This window comes from Apodemus sylvaticus, chromosome 20 (assembly GCF_947179515.1).
Source record: "Apodemus sylvaticus chromosome 20, mApoSyl1.1, whole genome shotgun sequence".
NCBI classification, from domain to species: Eukaryota; Metazoa; Chordata; class Mammalia; order Rodentia; family Muridae; genus Apodemus; species Apodemus sylvaticus.
The window spans coordinates 53,695,979-53,715,895 of record NC_067491.1 but is presented as its reverse complement, the minus strand read 5'-3'; the positions used below and the strand labels follow the sequence as shown (position 1 = coordinate 53,715,895).

Genomic DNA, 19,917 nt, shown 5'->3' with positions numbered 1-19,917 from the left:
TAGCCAGACTGACCAAAGGGCACAGAGAAAGTATCCAAATTAACAAACTTAGAAATGAAAAGGGAGATATAACAACGGAAACTGAGGAAATCCAAAACATCATCAGATCCTACTACAAGAGCCTGTACTCAACACAACTGGAGAATCTGGAGGAAATGGACAATTTCCTTGACAGATACCAAATACCAAAATTAAATCAGGACCAAATAGACCATCTGAACAGTCCCATAATGCCTAAAGAAATAGAAGGAGTCATAGAAAGTCTTCCAACCAAAAAAAGCACACGACCAGATGGTTTCAGTGCAGAATTCTACCAGACCTTCAAAGAAGAGTTAACACCAATCCTCTTCAAACTATTCCACAAAATAGAAACAGAAGGAACACTACCCAATTCCTTTTACGAAGCCACAATTATGCTGATACCAAAACCACACAAAGATCCAACAAAGAAAGAGAACTTCAGACCAATTTCCCTTATGAACATAGATGCAAAAATACTCAATAAATTCTTGCCAACCGAATCCAAGAACACATCAAAACGATCATCCACCATGATCAAGTAGGCTTTATCCCGGGAATGCAGGGTTGGTTCAATATACGGAAATCCATCAATACAATCCACTACATAAACAAACTCAAAGAACAAAACCACATGGTCATTTCACTGGATGCTGAAAAAGCATTTGACAAAATTCAGCATCCTTTCATGCTTAAAGTCTTGGAGAGAACAGGAATTCAAGGCCCATACCTAAACATAGTAAAAGCAATATACAGCAAACCGGTAGCCAGCATCAAACTAAATGGAGAGAAACTTGAAGCAATCCCACTGAAATCAGGGACCAGACAAGGCTGCCCCGTTTCTCCTTATCTTTTCAATATTGTACTTGAGGTACTAGCTCGGGCAATTCGACAACATAAGGAGGTCAAAGGGATACAGATTGGAAAGGAAGAAGTCAAACTATCATTATTTGCAGACGAAATGATAGTCTACCTAAGTGACCCAAAAAACTCCACTAGAGAACTCCTATAGCTGATAAACAACTTCAGCAAAGTGGCAGGTTGTAAAATCAACTCAAGCAAATCAGTGGCCTGCCCATACTCAAAGGATAAGCAGGCTAAGAAAGAAATTAGGGAAATGACCCCCTTCACAATAGCCACAAACAGTATAAAGTATCTTGGGGTGACTCTTACCAAACATGTGAAAGATCTGTATGACAAGAACTTCAAGACTCTGAAGAAGGAAATGGAAGAAGACCTCAAAATATGGAAAAACCTCCCATGCTCATGGATTGGTAGAATCAATATAGTTAAAATGGCCATTTTGCCAAAAGCAATATACAGATTCAATGCAATACCCATCAAAATCCCAACTCAATTCTTCACAGAGTTAGAAAGAGCAATTATCAAATTCATCTGGAACAACAAAAAACCCAGGATAGCTAAAACTATTCTCAGCAACAAAAGAAAATCTGGGGGAATCAGTATCCCTGACCTCAAGCAACACTACAGAGCAATAGTGTTAAAAACTGCATGGTATTGGTACAGTGACAGGCAGGCAGAACAATGGAACAGGATTGAAGATCCAGAAATGAACATACACACCTATGGCCACTTGATCCTCGACAAAGAGGCTGAAAACATCTAATGGAAAAAAGATAGCCTTTTCAACAAATGGTGCTGGTTCAACTGGAGGTCAGCATGCAGAAGAATGCGAATTGATCCATCCTTGTCTCCTTGTACTAAGCTCAAATCCAAATGGATCAAGGACCTCCACATAAAGCCAGACACTCTGAAGCTAACAGAAAAGAAACTGGGGAAGACCCTTGAGGATACTGGTACAGGGAGAAAGTTTCTGAACAGAACACCAATAGCATATGCTCTAAGATCAAGAATTGACAAATGGGACCTCATAAAATTACAAAGTTTCTGTAAGGCAAAGGACACCATCAAGAGGACAAATCGGCAACCAACAAATTGGGAAAAGATCTTCACCAATCCTACATCAGATAGAGGGCTAATATCTAATATATATAAAGAACTCAAGACGTTAGACTCCAGAAAACTGAACAACCCTATTAAAAAATGGGGTACAGAGTTAAACAAAGAATTCTCACCTGAAGAACTTCGGATGGCGGAGAAGCATCTTAAAAAATGCTCAACTTCTTTAGTCATTAGGGAAATGCAAATCAAAACAACCCTAAGATTTCATCTTACACCAGTCAGAATGGCTAAGATTAAAAATTCAGGAGACAGCAGGTGTTGGAGAGGGTGTGGAGAAAGAGGAACACTCCTCCACTGCTGGTGGGGTTGCAAATTGGTACAACCACTCTGGAAATCAGTCTGGCGGTTCCTCCCAAAACTGGGCACCTCACTTCCAGAAGATCCTGCTATACCACTCCTGGGCATATACCCAGAGGATTCCCCACCATGTAATAAGGGTACATGCTCTTCTATGTTCATAGCAGCCCTATTTATAATTGCCAGATGCTGGAAAGAAGCCAGGTATCCCTCAACAGAAGAGTGGATGCAAAAAATGTGGTATATCTACACAATGGAGTACTATTTAGCCATTAGAAACAATGAATTCATGAAATTCTTAGGCAAATGGATGGAGCTAGAGAACATCATACTAAGTGAGGTAACCCAGACTCAAAAGGTGAATCATGGTATGCACTCACTAATAAGTGGTTATTAACCTAGAAAACTGGAATACCCAAAACATAATCCGCACATCAAATGAGGTACAAGAAGAAAGGAGGAGTGGCCCCTGGTTCTGGAAAGACTCAGTGAAACAGTATTCGGCAAAACCAGAACGGGGAAGTGGGAAGGGGTGGGTGGGAGGACAGGGGAAGGGAAGGGGACTTACGGGACTTTCGGGGAGTGGGGGGGCTAGAAAAGGGGAAATCATTTGAAATGTAAATAAATTATATCGAATAAAAAAATAAAAAAAAAAGAATGAGGTCATCCTGCATTTTTGCAGACAAATGGATGGAACTAGAAAATATCATCCTGAGTGAGGTAGCTCAGACCCCAAAGTGCATGTATGTCATGTTAAAAAGTTGGAGTACCCACGATATAATCCACAGAACTCAAAGAGGTCAACAAGCTGAAGAGTCTGTGTGATGAGGCCTCAGTCCCACTTGGGAGGTAGAACAAAGCAATCACAAATGGGGAGGGAAGGAGGGAGGGATCTGGGAGGGAAAGTGGACAGGGGGGAAAGTGTACAGGGGGGGAGGAAGGGGGAGAGGGGAACCTGATCTGACATTGGGGGAGGGAAAAGGACTGAAGCCCTGAGTGCCAGCAGAAATAATGGAAACAGGCATCTTCGGGAGATAGGAGGGACCTTCCAGAATGTACCAGAGACCTGGGAGGTGAGAGACTCTCAGGACTCAAAGGGAGGGAATCTTAGATGAAATGACTGGCAGTAGGGGAACTCATGGAGCCCACCTGCAGCAGAAAGGCAGGGCATCAAGTGAGGGTCAGGGGCACATCCCACACTCACAATTCTGACCCATAATTGTTCCTCTATGAATGAATTACAGGGATGAAAATGGAGAGGAACCTGAGGAAAAGAGGGTCCAGCGACAGACCCATGTTGGGATCCAGCTCAAGGGGAGGTCCCAAGGCCTGACACTATTACTGAGGCTCTGGAGCACTCACAAAAAGGGACCTAGCACGACCGCACTCCAGTCGACCCAACAAGCCGCTGACAGAGTCAGATGCAGATATTTGCACCCAACCAATGGACAGAAGCAGCTGACCCCTGTTGTTGAATTAGGGAAGGCTGAAAGAAGCTGAGGAAAATCAGCTGAAAAAGCTGTAGGAGTATCAGCAGTCTCACTTAATCAGGACCCCTGAGATCTCTCAAACATTGGACTACCAAACAGGCAACATACAGCTGGTGCTGATATGAGGCCCCCCCAACACAGTACAGTCGAGTGACTGCTGGGTCTGTTTTCATTCAGAGATGATGTACCTAACCCTCAAGAGACTGGAGGCCCCAGGGTGTTTAGAGGTCAGGTGCGGTGATGGGTGGGGACATCCACATGGAGACAGGAGGGGGAGGAGGAGGTATGGGATGTAGAACAGTCAGAGGATGAATGGGGGAATGGGGCAATAAAATATGGAATGTAAAAAAATAATAAATTAATTAATTAATAAAAGAATGAGTAAGTGTATTAGAAACAAATATTAAAAACAAGATTTAACACTTGCATGTTGAATGTTGACTCTCCTAATTTCATTAAACAAAGAAGGGTCAGAGGGGTCATAATACAATATGGGAGAAAATATGCTAGAAGATCAGATGTTTATGGAGAAGGATGCATAAAAAAAATCACTTTAATGGATTATAAACTGCTCTATTGGGAACAGAATAACTGCATAAAACTCTTCTCTTCCAAGGCCAGTGCCCCACTGGGAAATCAGGTAGAAAGAGGTTGATTTAAGCAGAGGAGACTGTGGCTAATGATCAGATACAGTGAGCTGCAACTGTGCCCTCTAATGACCCTTTGGCTGAGCGTGCTTGAGCTGGACAGCACAGAAAGTCTCTTTTGAGGTCTTAAGTATCTATAGGGGACACACACTTGACTACTTCTTGTTGTCCTGTATAAGATAGCACTTTAGTCTCCATCCTCTGGCATCAGGAAAAACGTTGACCTTCGATAGAGAGCGCTTCCTCCCGAGGCTAGCATCCAGGTGAGTCTGAGAACACAGGAGATACTTCAGGGGAGGAGAAGAGAACAGAACCTGAGAACTGAGAACTGAATAAAATCTGAGGTTAACTGAGAGCCAGACCCCTAGCCCAGAGTGGGTTTGCTGGGCTGGCCTGCTTTGTGATTCATTGTTTATTTATAATACTTCATTTACTCATTATTCTTTTTTATTAATCATTTTATTTGTTTACATTTCAAATTATATCCCCCTTCCCAGTTATCCCTCCACAAACCTTCCCAACCTATTTTCCCCTACTCCCTCTCCTGTGACTCTATGAGGGTGCTCCTCCACATACTCCCTCCCTCCCTTCTCGCTGCTCTAGTATCCCCATACACTAGGACATCAAGCCTCCCTCCACAAGGCTACCGACCTCCCCTCCCACTGATGCCAGATAAGGCCATCCTCTGCTACATATGCAGCTGGAGCCATGAGTCCCTCCATGTGTACTCTTTGATTTGTGGTTTAGTCCCTGGGACCTCTGGGCGGTCCAGTTAGTTGATATTGTTCTTCCTATGGGGTTGCAATCCTCTTAAGCTCCTTCAGTCCTTTCCCTAGCTCTTCCATTGGAGTTCCTGGGCTCAGACTGATGGCTGGCTGTGAGTATCTATATTTGTATTGGTCAGGTGCTAGTAGAACCTCTCAGGGAACAGCCATACCAGGCTCCTGGCAAATACTTCTTGGCATCAGCAGTAGTGTGGGGGTTTGGTGTCTGCAGATAGGATGGATCTCTAGGTGGGGTGGTCTCTGGATGGCCTTTCATTCAGTCTCTGTTCCATTTTTTGTCCCCATCTTTCCTTTGGACAGGAACATTTCTGGGTTAAAAAGTTTGAGATGGGTGGGTAGCTTCATCCCTCAACTTGGGACTGTGCCTATCTATTGGAGGTGATCTCTACAGATTCTCTCTTCCCTTTGTTGGGTTTTTCAGCTAAAGTCATCCCCAATGGGTCTGGTGTCTGCAAGTTCCTAGTGGCTGCTCCCAGTTCCCTACTCCTACTGCTACATGTTTCCACTCATTCCGGGACCTCTGTACTTTTCTCCTGTGCTTCCCAATACCTGATCCTGCCCCCTCTTTTTTTCCCTCCCCTCCTTTCTCCCTCCCAGGTCTGCCCTTCCTTTATCTCCTGTGATTGTTTTGTTCCCCATTCTATGTAGGATCGAAGCATCTACACATTGGTCTTCCTTTTTCTTAAGCTCCATATGGTTTGTGGGCTGTATTGTGGGTATTCTGAGCTTGTGCTAGCATAAGATATGAGCACTGAACTGATTGATGCAGAATTCATTGCTGACAATGAAATAACGATAACAGAAGCCCAAATAGAAAAAAAACCCAGGTACTAGGGAGATAGCTCAGTGTTTAACGTGCTTGCACAGAGGCATGCAAATCAGAGTTTGGGTTTTCAGAGCTTAAGAAAATTACAGAAGACAGAGGTGTCAGTTCACTGAGCAATTGGCTGGCCAGACCAGTCATGTCAGTGAGCTCTGGGTTTGATGGAGATACCCTACTTCAAGAATTGATATGAAGAGGGGTATCGAATGGTTCCAGACATGTTTCTTAGGCCTGCATCTGCACATATAAACATATGCACTCATAGATGCAAAGATGAACACACATACACACACACACACTCAACATGCACACATGCATGGACATACATAGAGGGGGTGGGTGGGTAAGAGGAACAGACACATGTATTGCTTCAGTAACGGAACACAAGCAACTCCAGGGTAAGTAGTATGTTCTTTATGGAGGGAAATTCAGCAAAATGAGACAACTTTTGTGTTTTAGGTCAGACTTAAACTGTGCTTCTGTGTTGATGAGAAAGACCAGTCACAGTTTTCTTCAAATCTTACGATGTAATTTCTTAAGATCGACTTTTTAAAGTAATGTCTTTAACTCTAGCTAGAGTTCTTCACAGAGAAGAGAATTAGATGTATCAATGCAGGTCCCAAGGACTTATGTTGCAGTTGATCACTATCTGTGAGGTTGAACACATTGGAGAGTTAGTCCTTTCCTTTCTTCTCTCCTCAGGACCTGTGCAAGCTCGTTCTTTTCACATCCAGTTGTGTATCATATTCCCACTCTCCAATGCAATATTTCCAATAAAGTGTTGGGTTTACTTTTATATAAACCTTCTTCTTTCATTTAGTTATTTCATACTCACAGAAATCTAAAGGAATGTGTAAAGTACAGAACCGACTCCTGAAAGTTGTTCTCTGACTACACAAAACATAAAGAGCCATTGCATTGAATGGAGGTGAATTTTTTTAAAGTTAAAAGTGATACTCTAATAGTTCTGACAAAAATGTGGCTTGATGTATGTTTATAAAATTAAATACTGTGCATTAGCCACTTTTGAAAACTGAAATGTTGTCACTGGAGCCAACATAAGTGAAAATGAGCATAATTGTGTTAAATAAAATTATCCATGCTCAGAAAAGTAAATACTGGATTATCTCACTCATGATTAGAATATTTCTTTTTCTTTTTTAAAATTTTCTATATTCTTTGTTTACATTCCAAATGCTTTCCCCTTTCCCGGTCCCCCCCCCCATATGTCCCATAAGCCCTCTTCTCTCCACCCATTCCCTGATCACCCCCTCCCATTTCTCTGTCCTGGTACTCCCCTACAATGTTGGATCAAGCATTTCCAGGACCAGGGCCCTCTCCTTCCTTCTTCTTGGGAATCATTTGATATGCTAATTGTGTCTTGAGTATTCAGAGCTTCTGGGCTAATTAATATCCACTTATCAGTGATTGCATTGGGAGAGGTATTGAGGACCCAAAAAGGACAGATACTTCCTGGGAAGACCAACAGAGTCCACTAACTTGGATTGGATCCTTGGGACTCCCAGAAGATGAATCACTAACCAAAGAGTGAGCACAAGCTGGACCTAGGTTCCTGCACATATGTAGCAGTTTGGTTTTCATGTGTGTCTCCCAAAAACTGGAGCAGAGGCTGTCCCTGAACCTGTTGCCTGCCTGCTTCTGGATCCCACACCCCTAAATGGATCGCTTTGTCTGGCCTCAGTGGGAGAGGATGTGCCTGGACCTGGAGGGACTTGTTGTGCCGGGTGGCCAGGGGGAGGTTAGTGTGGTGGAGTAGCACCTTGAGGGTGGCTTCCCTGGGAGGAGCGGAAAGGCTGATTTGGGGTTGTAAAACGAATAATTAAAAAATAAGAAAGTAAAAATAAAAAGAAAACAATCCATCAGTTGATGAGAACTTAGGCTGCTTCCATTTCTTGATTTTGATGAAAATGCTAAATAAACACTCAGGAGCAGAAAAAAACTGTGGCTTGATGACAGGCAATAGGGAGACAATCAACAAGTACTGTGAATAACAAAAGCACAGCCATTCTGTAAAACAAGCCAGATCATTCTTTTTTATTGGTTATTTTATTCATTTACATTTCAGATATTATCCTCCTCCCCAGTTTCCCCTCCTCACCCCCACAACCCACCCCTTCCCCTGCTTCTATGGGGGTGCTCCCCCACCCACCCACTTATTTCTGCCTCACTGCTCTAGCACTCCTCTATGCTGGGGCATTGAGCCTCCACAGGACCAAGGGCCTTACCCCCCTCCCCCCACTGATGCCAGATAAGGCCATCCTTTGCGACATAAGCAGCTGAAGCCATGGGTCCCTTCCATGTGTACTCTGTGGCTGGTGGTTTAGTCCTTGGGAGCTCTGGGGGAGTCTGGTTGGTTGATATTGTTGTTCTTCCTATGGAGTTGCAAACCCCTTCAGCTCCTTCAGTCCTTCCCCTAACTCCTCCATTTGGGTCCTGGTACCTAATCTGATAGTTGACTGCAAGCATTCGCACCTGTATAGGCCAGGCTCTGGCAGAGCCTCTCAGGAGACAGCTGTACCATGCTCCTGTCAGCAAGCTCTTCTTGGTATCAGCAATAGTGTCTGGGTTTGGTGTTTTTCTATGGGATAAGCCAAAATATTCTTGATGCGAGGCTCTCCTCTCCTGCACATCCATATGACATTTGGCATCTCACTCTCCTGTATGGAAGACAAAGATGTCTTAAGATAAGGCTCAATGCCCTTTGGGAAACCAAATCACTCCTGGTTGAGAACTAAGAAAGTATTTTCTAGTGGTATAATAGAAAATTAAAAAGAAAGAATGTGAAAGATCATCTAAAACATGGCACATATCTATTACAAAATTTCAAGCATACCTTAAAATAAATTAGCTACTTTATGTTTTATTTCCAGGCCTCTGGAGATATTTTTGTGTAAGGAGAGAAAGAAAACCACAAAACACACACTGCCATACAGAAAAAAGGTATTTGCCATGGACTTAGCACAAAAATAAATATAGTTTATTAATGCAGCTGTATGAAAGATGTGAAACATAATAATGGATATAACATATTTTTTATGGAATGTAAGAACATATCCTGCAGGTACCACCAGCATTCGTATAAATGAAACTACTATTATTAATGTAGATTTTCTTTGTTTTTTAATAGATTTTCAAATTTTAACTTTTCTGGTTCATTAAGGCATTATCATGTTAATTTTTTTAAAAAATTGACATTTGCTTTCATTTCTATGATGATCTTTATAGTTTATAGTCACCCATTCTACTACTTCTTCTACTTCGCAAGTTACACAGATACATATGGGGTGAGTCTCTTGTGTATTGAATTTGGGGTACAAAAACATGAAAATAAAAGGGAGGCAATTAGTGTTGTTTTAAAATTTATCTCTGTACTCATAGTGATCTTTAGTATGATGTCTAGCTGCCATGACTCTACTGCAGGACTGTGTGGGATACAGTGTGAGAGTTTGGCACATATGTTTAGTGTGTGATAATAAAATCTAGTCAATCTGCATTATGGCTCAAGAAATGTTCATTACATTGTGTTAGGATTCTTTAAATTCCTCTATTCTAATTTTCATTAGCTTAAAATTAAACATTTATAAACATATTATCGGAAAATATATGCTGTATTAGAGAAGTTACCTTACTACTCTCCATACTCTGAGAACATGAAAACAGAATAATGTCTACTTAAAGCTTCTGTTTTTGAAGCACACACACAATTTTTATTAGTTATATTTCTGATTTTTCTTATCACATAAGTATTTTCCATACTGCTGTCCTACTTTCATTTTATTTATGAAAGCACAAACCCTGGGTTTGATCCTCAGACAGACACATTTGTGAGCATTCGCACACAGACATAGACATCTGCAAACACACACATGGAGAGACACAGATATATACATAGACACACAGACACACAGAGACAAAGAAACAGACACAGACAAATACAAACACACACATGGAGAGACACAGATATATACACAGACACACAGACACACAGAGACAAAGATACAGACATAGACATCTACAAACACACACATGGAGAGACACAGATATATACACAGACACACAGAGACAAAGATACAGACATAGACAAATACAAACATACACATGGAGACACACAGACACACAGAGACAAAGATACAGACATAGACAAATACAAAGTCATGCACGCAAGACAGACAAACAGAGAAGCACACACACACAGACACACAGAGACAAAGATACAGACATAGACATCTACAAACATACACATGGAGAGACACAGATATATACACAGACACACAGACACACAGAGACAAAGATACAAACATAGACAAATACAAAGTCATGCACGCAAGACAGACAAACAGAGAAGCACACACACACAGACACACAGAGACAAAGATACACACATAGACAAATACAAACATACACATGGAGAGACACAGATATATACACAGACACACAGACACACAGAGACAAAGATACAGACATAGACAAATACAAAGTCATGCACACAAGACAGACAAACAGAGAAGCACACACACACAGACACACAGAGACAAAGATACACACATAGACAAATACAAACATACACATGGAGAGACACAGATATATACACAGACACACAGACACACAGAGACAAAGATACAGACATAGACAAATACAAAGTCATGCACGCAAGACAGACAAACAGAGAAGCACACACACACAGACACACAGAGACAAAGATACACACATAGACAAATACAAACATACACATGGAGAGACACAGATATATACACAGACACACAGACACACAGAGACAAAGATACAGACATAGACAAATACAAAGTCATGCACGCAAGACAGACAAACAGAGAAGCACACACACACAGACACACAGAGACAAAGACACACATAGACAAATACAAACATACACATGGAGAGACACAGATATATACACAGACACACAGACACACAGAGACAAAGATACAGACATAGACAAATACAAAGTCATGCACACAAGACAGACAAACAGAGAAGCACACACACAGAGACACACAGAGACAAAGATACACACATAGAGAAATACAAACGTAGCCACACAAGGACATGCAGTCCCACAGACACACTTCATTGGGATCTCAAAAATCTTCATTGGGATTTTTTTCTTTTTTAAAATAATATTTTATATTTATTCTTTGAAAACGCCATACATATATGCAATATAGGTTAATCATATCACTAACATTTCGTATACCTTCTGCTCCTGGAGCAAACACCTCTTTATCCCAGCATTTATATCCTTTCTTTTTTTAATATCCCATTAAAACCAATTGGAGTTTCCCATATGTGTGAGGATGTAGGACAATCCTCTGAGAGGTGAGAGACACAGCAGTGGTTCCAACTTCAAAGAAAAGTGATTATCTCCCCTACCAGCAGCCATCAAGTGCTAATAATTCCTTTGTTGGGAGTTAGTTCCTCCCATAACCATGCTGTTTTTTTTTTAAGGCTGGCTTAATCTCAGGATCTCATCTAGGTAACTGCAAGTGCTATGGAATCACGTGCGCAACAATTGTGTCCGGCCCAGAGGCCACCTTTCCTAGCTCTTCTCACCGTCTGGTTCTTATGTTTTCCTTTTCTGTTCTCTTGGTTCTATTACCATTGATGTGTGCTGAGCCTTGGATGCATGGAGGTTGGTACAAATCTGATCTTCATCTCACAGTCACTTATTCTCAGCATTTCCACCAGTTTATAAAGCTGTTTATTCACGACTACCCTCACCAAAAGGAATCCACTCTGATCCAGGTTAAGAGCAGCACAAACATATGGATATAAATGTATGTATGTAGAAAGCAGTTTCACAAAACAATCACTAAAAAAATAACAGTGGTAAAGATCTGTAACTCCTGTAGGCAGTTTTGTACATTTGTTTTATAGTGTTTACCTTGATTTCCTTTCTGTGGCACAGGCCTCGAATCCTAGTTTTTATCAGCGAGTCTCACACAGTTGTAGCCTGTGTTGATAATGAACTCATAGCAATCCTTTTGCTTTAGCCTCCAGTGTGTCTGGAATGTAGGTATAAGCATTAGCCTTTAATTATTGCTTGGCACCTGCAATATGGTCCCTTCCTATATATTACTAAGTGTTGAAATGAAAATTTTTATTGAATCTATAATGTACATGATTTCTCAGGGAAAAGGGTCCGTAGAGGTACAGGAATTCCTCCTAAGTCATAGCACAGAATGTCCTACAAGTATTAGATCCATGACAAACTGCAAAATTAAGTTATTAGCTAAAATACCATTTTTATCTATGTGAAAAATATCTTTTTGTGTGGAGAATAGCTGCTGTGTTTTCTCTTTATTTCTAGAAAGATTCAACACATGGGCTCAAGTAACAGGACAAGAGTTTCAGAATTTCTTCTTCTGGGATTTTTAGAAAACAAAGACCTGCAACCCCTTATTTATGGTCTTTTCCTCTCTATGTACGTGGTTACTGTTGTTGGGAACATGTTCATCATCCTGGCTATCATATCAGGCCCCCGACTACATACCCCCATGTATTTCTTCCTGTCTAACCTGTCCTTTGTGGACATCTGCTTCATCTCAACTACGGTTCCAAAGATGTTAGTGAACATCCAGACCCAAAACAAGATCATCACTTATGCAGGGTGTATTACCCAGATATATTTCTTCTTGCTTTTTGTAGAACTGGACAACTTTTTGCTGACTATCATGGCCTATGACCGTTATGTGGCCATCTGTCACCCTATGCACTACACAGTTATCATGAACTACCAGCTCTGTGGATTTCTGGTTCTGGTGTCTTGGATTATAAGTGTTCTGCATGCCTTGTTTCAAAGCTTAATGATGTTGGAGCTTCCCTTCTGCACAGAGCTGGAAATCCCACACTTCTTCTGTGAACCTAATCAGGTGATTCAGCTCACTTGTTCTGATGCATTTCTTACTGATCTGGTGATATATTTTACACTTGTGCTGCTGGCTGCTGTTCCTCTTGCTGGTATCTTCTATTCTTACTTCAAGATAGTGTCCTCCATACGTACAATGTCCTCAGTTCATGGGAAGTACAAAGCGTTCTCCACCTGTGCATCTCATCTACTAGTTGTCTCATTATTTTATTGCACAGGCCTAGGAGTGTACCTCAGTTCTGCTGCAAACCACAGCTCACAAGTAAGTGCAACGGCCTCAGTCATGTACACTGTGTTTACCCCTATGATGAACCCTTTCATCTATAGTCTTAGGAATAAAGATGTTAAGAGTGCTCTAAAAAGACTCTTTGTGAGGAAATTATAAGGAGTCCTCCCTTCCCCACTTCATGTTCCTCCTAGCTTTATGTCATCACCTTTGTTTTATTTTTTGTTATTAATAACCTTGTGAGGACAATGTATGGTGCCTATATGTATGTGGCCTTCCACTGGAGCATGAGCAAACTGCTAGTTACCATGTCTCCAAGGGAGAGAGACTCCTGGAGCCTGGAACTCTAGTCAGGTGGTGGACAAACTTCATTCTGTTTACTTTCTGTAGTTCTTAACATTTGATTTCAACTGTATCTGGCAAGCAACTCATTTGATTAAGATTTATGCTCCCACACTCTCAGAGACTCAGTCACCAACCAAAGAGCATACACGGGCTGGACCAAGGCCCTTGACACATATATAGTAGATGCGCAGCTCAGTCTCCATGTGGATCCCCCACCAGTTGGAGAAGGGGTTGTCATTAAAGCTGTTGCCTCTCTGTGGAATCCATTTCCCAACTGGGCTGCCATATCTCACCTCAGTAGGAGAAGATGCACCTGCAGAGATTTAATGTGCCAGAGTGGGGGCTATATCCTGGAGGCTCACCCTCTCTGAGGAGAAGAGGATGTGGGATGGTGACTCTGTAGGGGTGAATAAAGATAGGGGCAGCAATTGGTTTATATAATGAATAAGTCAATAAATTAATGGAAAAATTTCTGCTCTCTGTTGCTGAAACCATTTTCCTAGTGCCCGTCCCCAAAGTTATTCCAAAATGACACAAGAACCATATAGAAATACACATTTATATAAAGGACAAATATACTTTAAAAACCCATAATTTCTTCTCACAACTCATATATCTTTATTGAGGAACAATTCTTTGTTTCACTATAAGTTCAATCATGAGATTAATTATACATATAAAAATTGCTAAAAATGTAAATCATGTAATTATGACTATATGAAAATTTGCAGTTGGTCTCTTTTGTATATTGTATTCTTTACCATACCTTTTTAACTCTTCCATTTCCATTTTCCAACTTTCTCTCTCTCTCTCTCTTTCTGTCTCTGTGTATGTGTGTGTGTTTCTGTATGCATTTGGGCTCACATATGTCTAGGTACATGAGTATATGTGCATGTAGATGCCTAAAAGATGTAGTGTAGTAATCAGGCTCTTATTTTCTTTTAGCTTGTTCACTGTCAGTCAAACTCAGAGCTCTGTAGCCCCAGAACTGCTGCTGGGAGCATGCCTGGGGACCCCATCTTCTACTTCTGAGAATAAAATTAGAAGCAAGTCACAACACCCACATGACATGACACTGTTTGGGTTCTGGTAATCCAATTGAGTTCTTATACTTGCAGGAAAGGCATTTAACTATATTTTCAGGCATTTAACTCATCTTAACAACAAGGAATTTAATTTTCAAATTAATTAATTTTATAATATGTATTCTATTTACATAATTTATACTCATTCTTTCTACAAATCCTACTGTGCATGCCACTCCTCAAATTCATGGTTCTCATTCTTGAACTATTATTGTCACATAGTATATATGCACACATAAGAGTATATACTGATCTGCACTAGTGAGTTGACCCTATGCCACAGCCCTCCACACCCCAATCCTGTTTGGAAATAGCTTGCCTCTGAGGAGTACTGATATACATAAAATCATGAGAGTTCTGACACAACCAGTCTCATAGGTTTAAAGGAGGGACAAACCCCAGTCAGAGACAGAAAGACCAGCTAACACCAGAGATAACTAGATGGCGAGAGGCAAGTGCAAGAACATAAGCAACAGAACCAAGTCTTCCCACCAAAGTAAACCCTGGATGCCCCAAAATACATGAAAGGAAGATTCTGATTTAAATCATATCTCATGATCATTATAGAGGACTTTAAGAAGGAGAAAAATAACTCCCTTTGAAAAAACACAGGAGTGGTTTGCAACCTCATAGAAAGAACAATATCAACCAATCAGAACCCCCAGAGCTCCTAGGCACTCAACCACCCACTAAGGAGTAAACATGGTTCTGGCTACATATGTAGCAGAGGACAGCTTTGTCAGGTATCAATGGGAGGAGAGGTCCTTGCCCTATGAAGGTTTGATGGATGCCCCAATGTAGGGTAGTTAATGGTGGGGAGGTGGGAGTGGATGGATGGGTGGGTGGAGGAACACCCTCATAGAACAAGGGGGAGGGGGATTTGAGGGGGTTCCTGGGAGAGGGGGAAACTAGATAAGGGGATAACATTTGAAATGTAGTCCTGGTCTTTCCTGCTGGGGCACTCTTGGCTGGTCTGCTCCAATGAAGATAACATATCCAGATCCATCTTAGAGACCCATCTGTACTCAGAGCAGTTGGTAAGAACCTCCCCCTCTGGAGTCCCAGAGTTGCTGTTGGGAGCCTAGTGGACTCGCGACCAATCACCCACCAAAAGCTCTGCCCTCCCAAATACCACCCCTTTCTGTACCTTCCTTCCCTTCCACCATCTGGTCCTTTCTGCTGGGGCAGGCTCTTGGCTGGTTTGCTCCTGGAAAGACAACATATCCTGATCCATCCTAGAGAACCCTCTGCAGTCATAGCAGTTGAACCCACTGCACTCAGAGCAGTTGGAAACCTGCTGCACTCAAAGCAGTTGAGGATCCACTGCACTCAGAGTAATCGAGGATCAGCTGCATGAAGAGCAGTTGGAGAACACCTTGACTGGTCCACTGAGGACCCAACAGTCTGAAGACCTCCCAGGAGATCTACTGTAGCCAGCGCAACAGATCAGCATCCCTGCACCTTTGAAGAGCCCCCAGTTAGAAGGCCCCACAGGTGTTCTGCTACAGGTAGAGTTTCGGGCCTACCAGGAAACCTGAAGCAACCCAGGGACAAAAAGGGACAAAAGAGGCAGACTTCAAACAGTCACCCAGATCAATAGACACCAGTATATCCGGATGGCAAAAGGCAAGCACAAGACCATAAGCAACAGAAGCCAATACACTTGAGCATCATCAGAACCCAGTTCTCCCACCACATCCACAATGATACAGTTGGCTTCATTCCAGGGATGCAGGGATGGTATAGAAATCAATCAAAATAATCCACTATATAAATAAACTTACAGAAATAAAATCACATGATCATCACATTAGATGCTGAGAAAGCATTTGTCAAAATTCAACACACCTTCATGTTAATAGTCTGGGAAAGATCAGGAATTCAAGGCCCATGCTTAAACAAGATAAAGCAATATACAGAAAGCCAGTAGCCAACATCAAACTAAATGGAGAGAAACTTGAAGCAATACAACTAAAATCAGAGACCAGACAAGGCTGTCCACTCTCTCCCTATCTATTCAATATAGTACTTGAGGTTTTAGCAAGAACAATTAGACAACAAAATGAGGTCAAAGGGATACAAATTGGAAAGGAAGAAGTCAAAATATCACTATTTTCAGATGATATGATAGTATACTTAAGCGACCCCAAAAAATCCACCAGAGAACTCCTACAGCTGATAAACAACTTCAGCAAAGTGTCTGGATATAAAATTAACTCAAACAAATCAGTACCCTTCTATTCAAAGGATACGTGGTCTGAGAAAGAACTTGTGGAAATGACATCCTTTAAAATAGTCAGAAATAATATGATATGATATAATGTAATATAATATAATATCTTAGTGTGACTATTATCAAGCAAATGAAAGATCTGTCTGACAAGAACTTCAAGTGTCTGAAGAAAGAAACTGAAGACCTTAGAAGATGGAAAGGTCTCCCATGCTGGTGGATGGGCAGGATTAACATAATAAAAATCGCAATCTTAGTAAAAGCAATCTACAGATTCAATGCAATCTCTATCAAAATTCCAACACAATGTTTCACAGAGATAGAAGAATTCAGAGATAGAAGAGCAATAATGATAAAAATTGCATGGAATTGGTACAGAGACAGGAAGGTATATAAATTGAGTAGAATTGAAGACCCAGAATTAAACCCCCACACCTATCACTTGATCTTTGACAAAGAAGCTAAAAACATACAGGAGAAAAAGGCAACATATTCAATAAATGGTACTGGCTCAAGTGGCAATAGGCATGTAGAAGAATGAAAATTGATCCATTCTTATCTCCTGGTACATAGGTAAAGTTCAAGTGGATCAAGAACCTCCACATAAAACCACTGAAACTAATAGATGAGAAAGTGGGAAACAGCCATGAACACATTGGCACCAGGGAAATTTCCTGAAGAGAACATCAATGGCCCGGGCTCTAAGATCAACTATAGAGAAATGGGATCTCATAAAAAATGAAAAATTTCAGTATGGCAAAAGACACTGTCATCAGGAAAAATGGCAGCCTACAGATTGGGAAAAGATCTTTACCAGTCCTATATCCGATAGAGGGCTAATATCCAAAATATACAAAGAATTCAAGATGTTAGACTTCGAGACCCAAATAACCTTATTAAAAATGGGGAATAGAGCTAAACAAAGAATTCTCAACTGAAGAATCTCAAATGGCTGAGAAGCACCTAAGGAAATTTTTAATATCCTTAGTCATCTAGGAAATGTAAATCAAAATGCCCTTGAGATTCCACTTCACAGCAATCAGAATGGCTAAGATAAAAAATTCAGGTGACAGCAGATGTTGGTGAGGATGTGGAGAAAGAGGAACACTCCTCCATTGCTTGTGGGATTGCAGGCTGGTACAGACACTCTGGAAATCAGTCTGGTGGTTTCTCAAAAAACTGGACTTGGTACTACCTAAGGACCCAGCTATACTACTTCTGGGCATATGCCCAAAAGATGCTCCAACATATAAGGACACATACTCCACTAAGTTCATAGTAGCCTTATTTATAATAGACAGAATCTGAAAACAACCCAGATGTCCCTCAATTGAGGATAAGACATTTACCCAGTTGGAAACATTTACCCAATGAGTACTACTCAGCTATTTTTTTTTAAATTTATCGATATATTTATTTACATTTCAAAATGATTTCCCCTTTTCTGAACCCCCACTCCTCGAAAGTCCCATCAGTCCCCTTCCCTCCCACCCAACCCTTCCCACTTCCCTGTTCTGATTTTGCTCTATACTGCTTCATTGAGTCTTTTCAGAACAAGGGGCCACTCCTCCGTTCTTGTACCTCATTTGATGTGTAAATTATGTTTTGGGTATTCCAGTTTTCTAGGTTAATATCCACTTATTAGTGAGTGCATACCATGATTCACCTTTTGAGTCTGGGTTACCTCACTTAGTATGATGTTCTCTAGCTCCATCCATTTGCCTAAGAATTTCATGAATTCATTGCTTCTAATGGCTGAATAGTACTCCATTGTGTAGATATACCACATTTTATGCATCCACTGTTCTGTTGAGGGATACCTGGGTTCTTTCCAGCATCTGGCAAGTATAAATATGGCTGCTATGAACATAGTAGAGCATGTATCCTTATTACATGCTGGGGAATCCTCTGGGTATATGCCCAGGAGTGGTATAGCAGGATCTTCTGGAAGTGAAGTGCCCAGTTTTCGGAGGAACCGCCAGACTGCTTTCCAGAGTGGTTGTACCAATTTGCAACCCCACCAGCAGTGGAGGAGTGTTCCTCTTTCTCCACATCCTCGCCAACACCTGCTGTCTCCTGAATTTTTAATCTTAGCCATTCTGACTGGTGTAAGGTGAAATCTCAGGGTTGTTTTGATTTGCATTTCCCTAATGACTAATGAAGTTGAGCATTTTTTAAGGTGTTTCTCTGCCATACGAAGTTCTTCAGGTGAGAATTCTTTGTTTAACTCTGTACCCCCATTTTTTAATAGGGTTGTTTGGTTTTTTGGAGTCTAACTTCTTGAGTTCTTTATATATATTGGATATTAGCTCTCTATCTAATGTAGGATTGGTGAAGATCTTTTCCCAATTTGTTGGTTGCCGATTTGTCCTTTTGATGGTGTCCTTTGCCATACAGAAACTGTAATTTTATGAGGTCCCATTTGTCAATTCTTGATCTTAGAGCGTATGCTATTGGTGTTCTGTTCAGGAACTTTCTCCCTGTACCGATGTCCTCAAGGGTCTTCCCCAGTTTCTTTTCTATTAGCTTCAGAGTGTCTGGCTTTATGTGGAGGTCCTTGATCCATTTGGATTTGAGCTTAGTACAAGGAGACAAGGATGGATCAATTCGCATTCTTCTGCATGCTGACCTCCAGTTGAACCAGCACCATTTGTTGAAAAGGCTATCTTTTTTCCATTGGATGTTTTCAGCCCCTTTGTCGAGGATCAAGTGGCCATAGGTGTGTGGGTTCATTTCTGGATCTTCAATCCTGTTCCATTGATCTGCCTGCCTGTCACTGTACCAATACCATGCAGTTTTTAACACTATTGCTCTGTAGTATTGTTTGAGGTCAGGGATACTGATTCCCCCAGAGATTCTTTTGTTGCTGAGAATAGTTTTAGCTATCCTGGGTTTTTTGTTATTCCAGATGAATTTGAGAATTGCTCTTTCTAACTCTAAGCAATGACTTCATTAATTTTGCAAACAAATGGATGGAACTAGAAAATATCATTCCGAGTGAGTTATCCCACTCACAAAAGAACACACATGGTATTTACTCACTCATTATTGAGTACTACTAAAAAAATTCTTTGAATACTCATG

General features: G+C 41.1%; 1 protein-coding gene across 1 annotated transcript; it reads left to right on the top strand.

Moving 5' to 3' along the window:
- The first annotated feature begins 12,402 nt into the window (after positions 1 to 12,402).
- LOC127670823 (olfactory receptor 1078) lies at positions 12,403 to 13,332 on the top strand. The gene has a single exon (XM_052165361.1). It carries the CDS (start codon positions 12,403 to 12,405, stop codon positions 13,330 to 13,332), a length of 930 nt encoding a protein of 309 aa, XP_052021321.1.
- Positions 13,333 to 19,917: the final 6,585 nt, after the last annotated feature.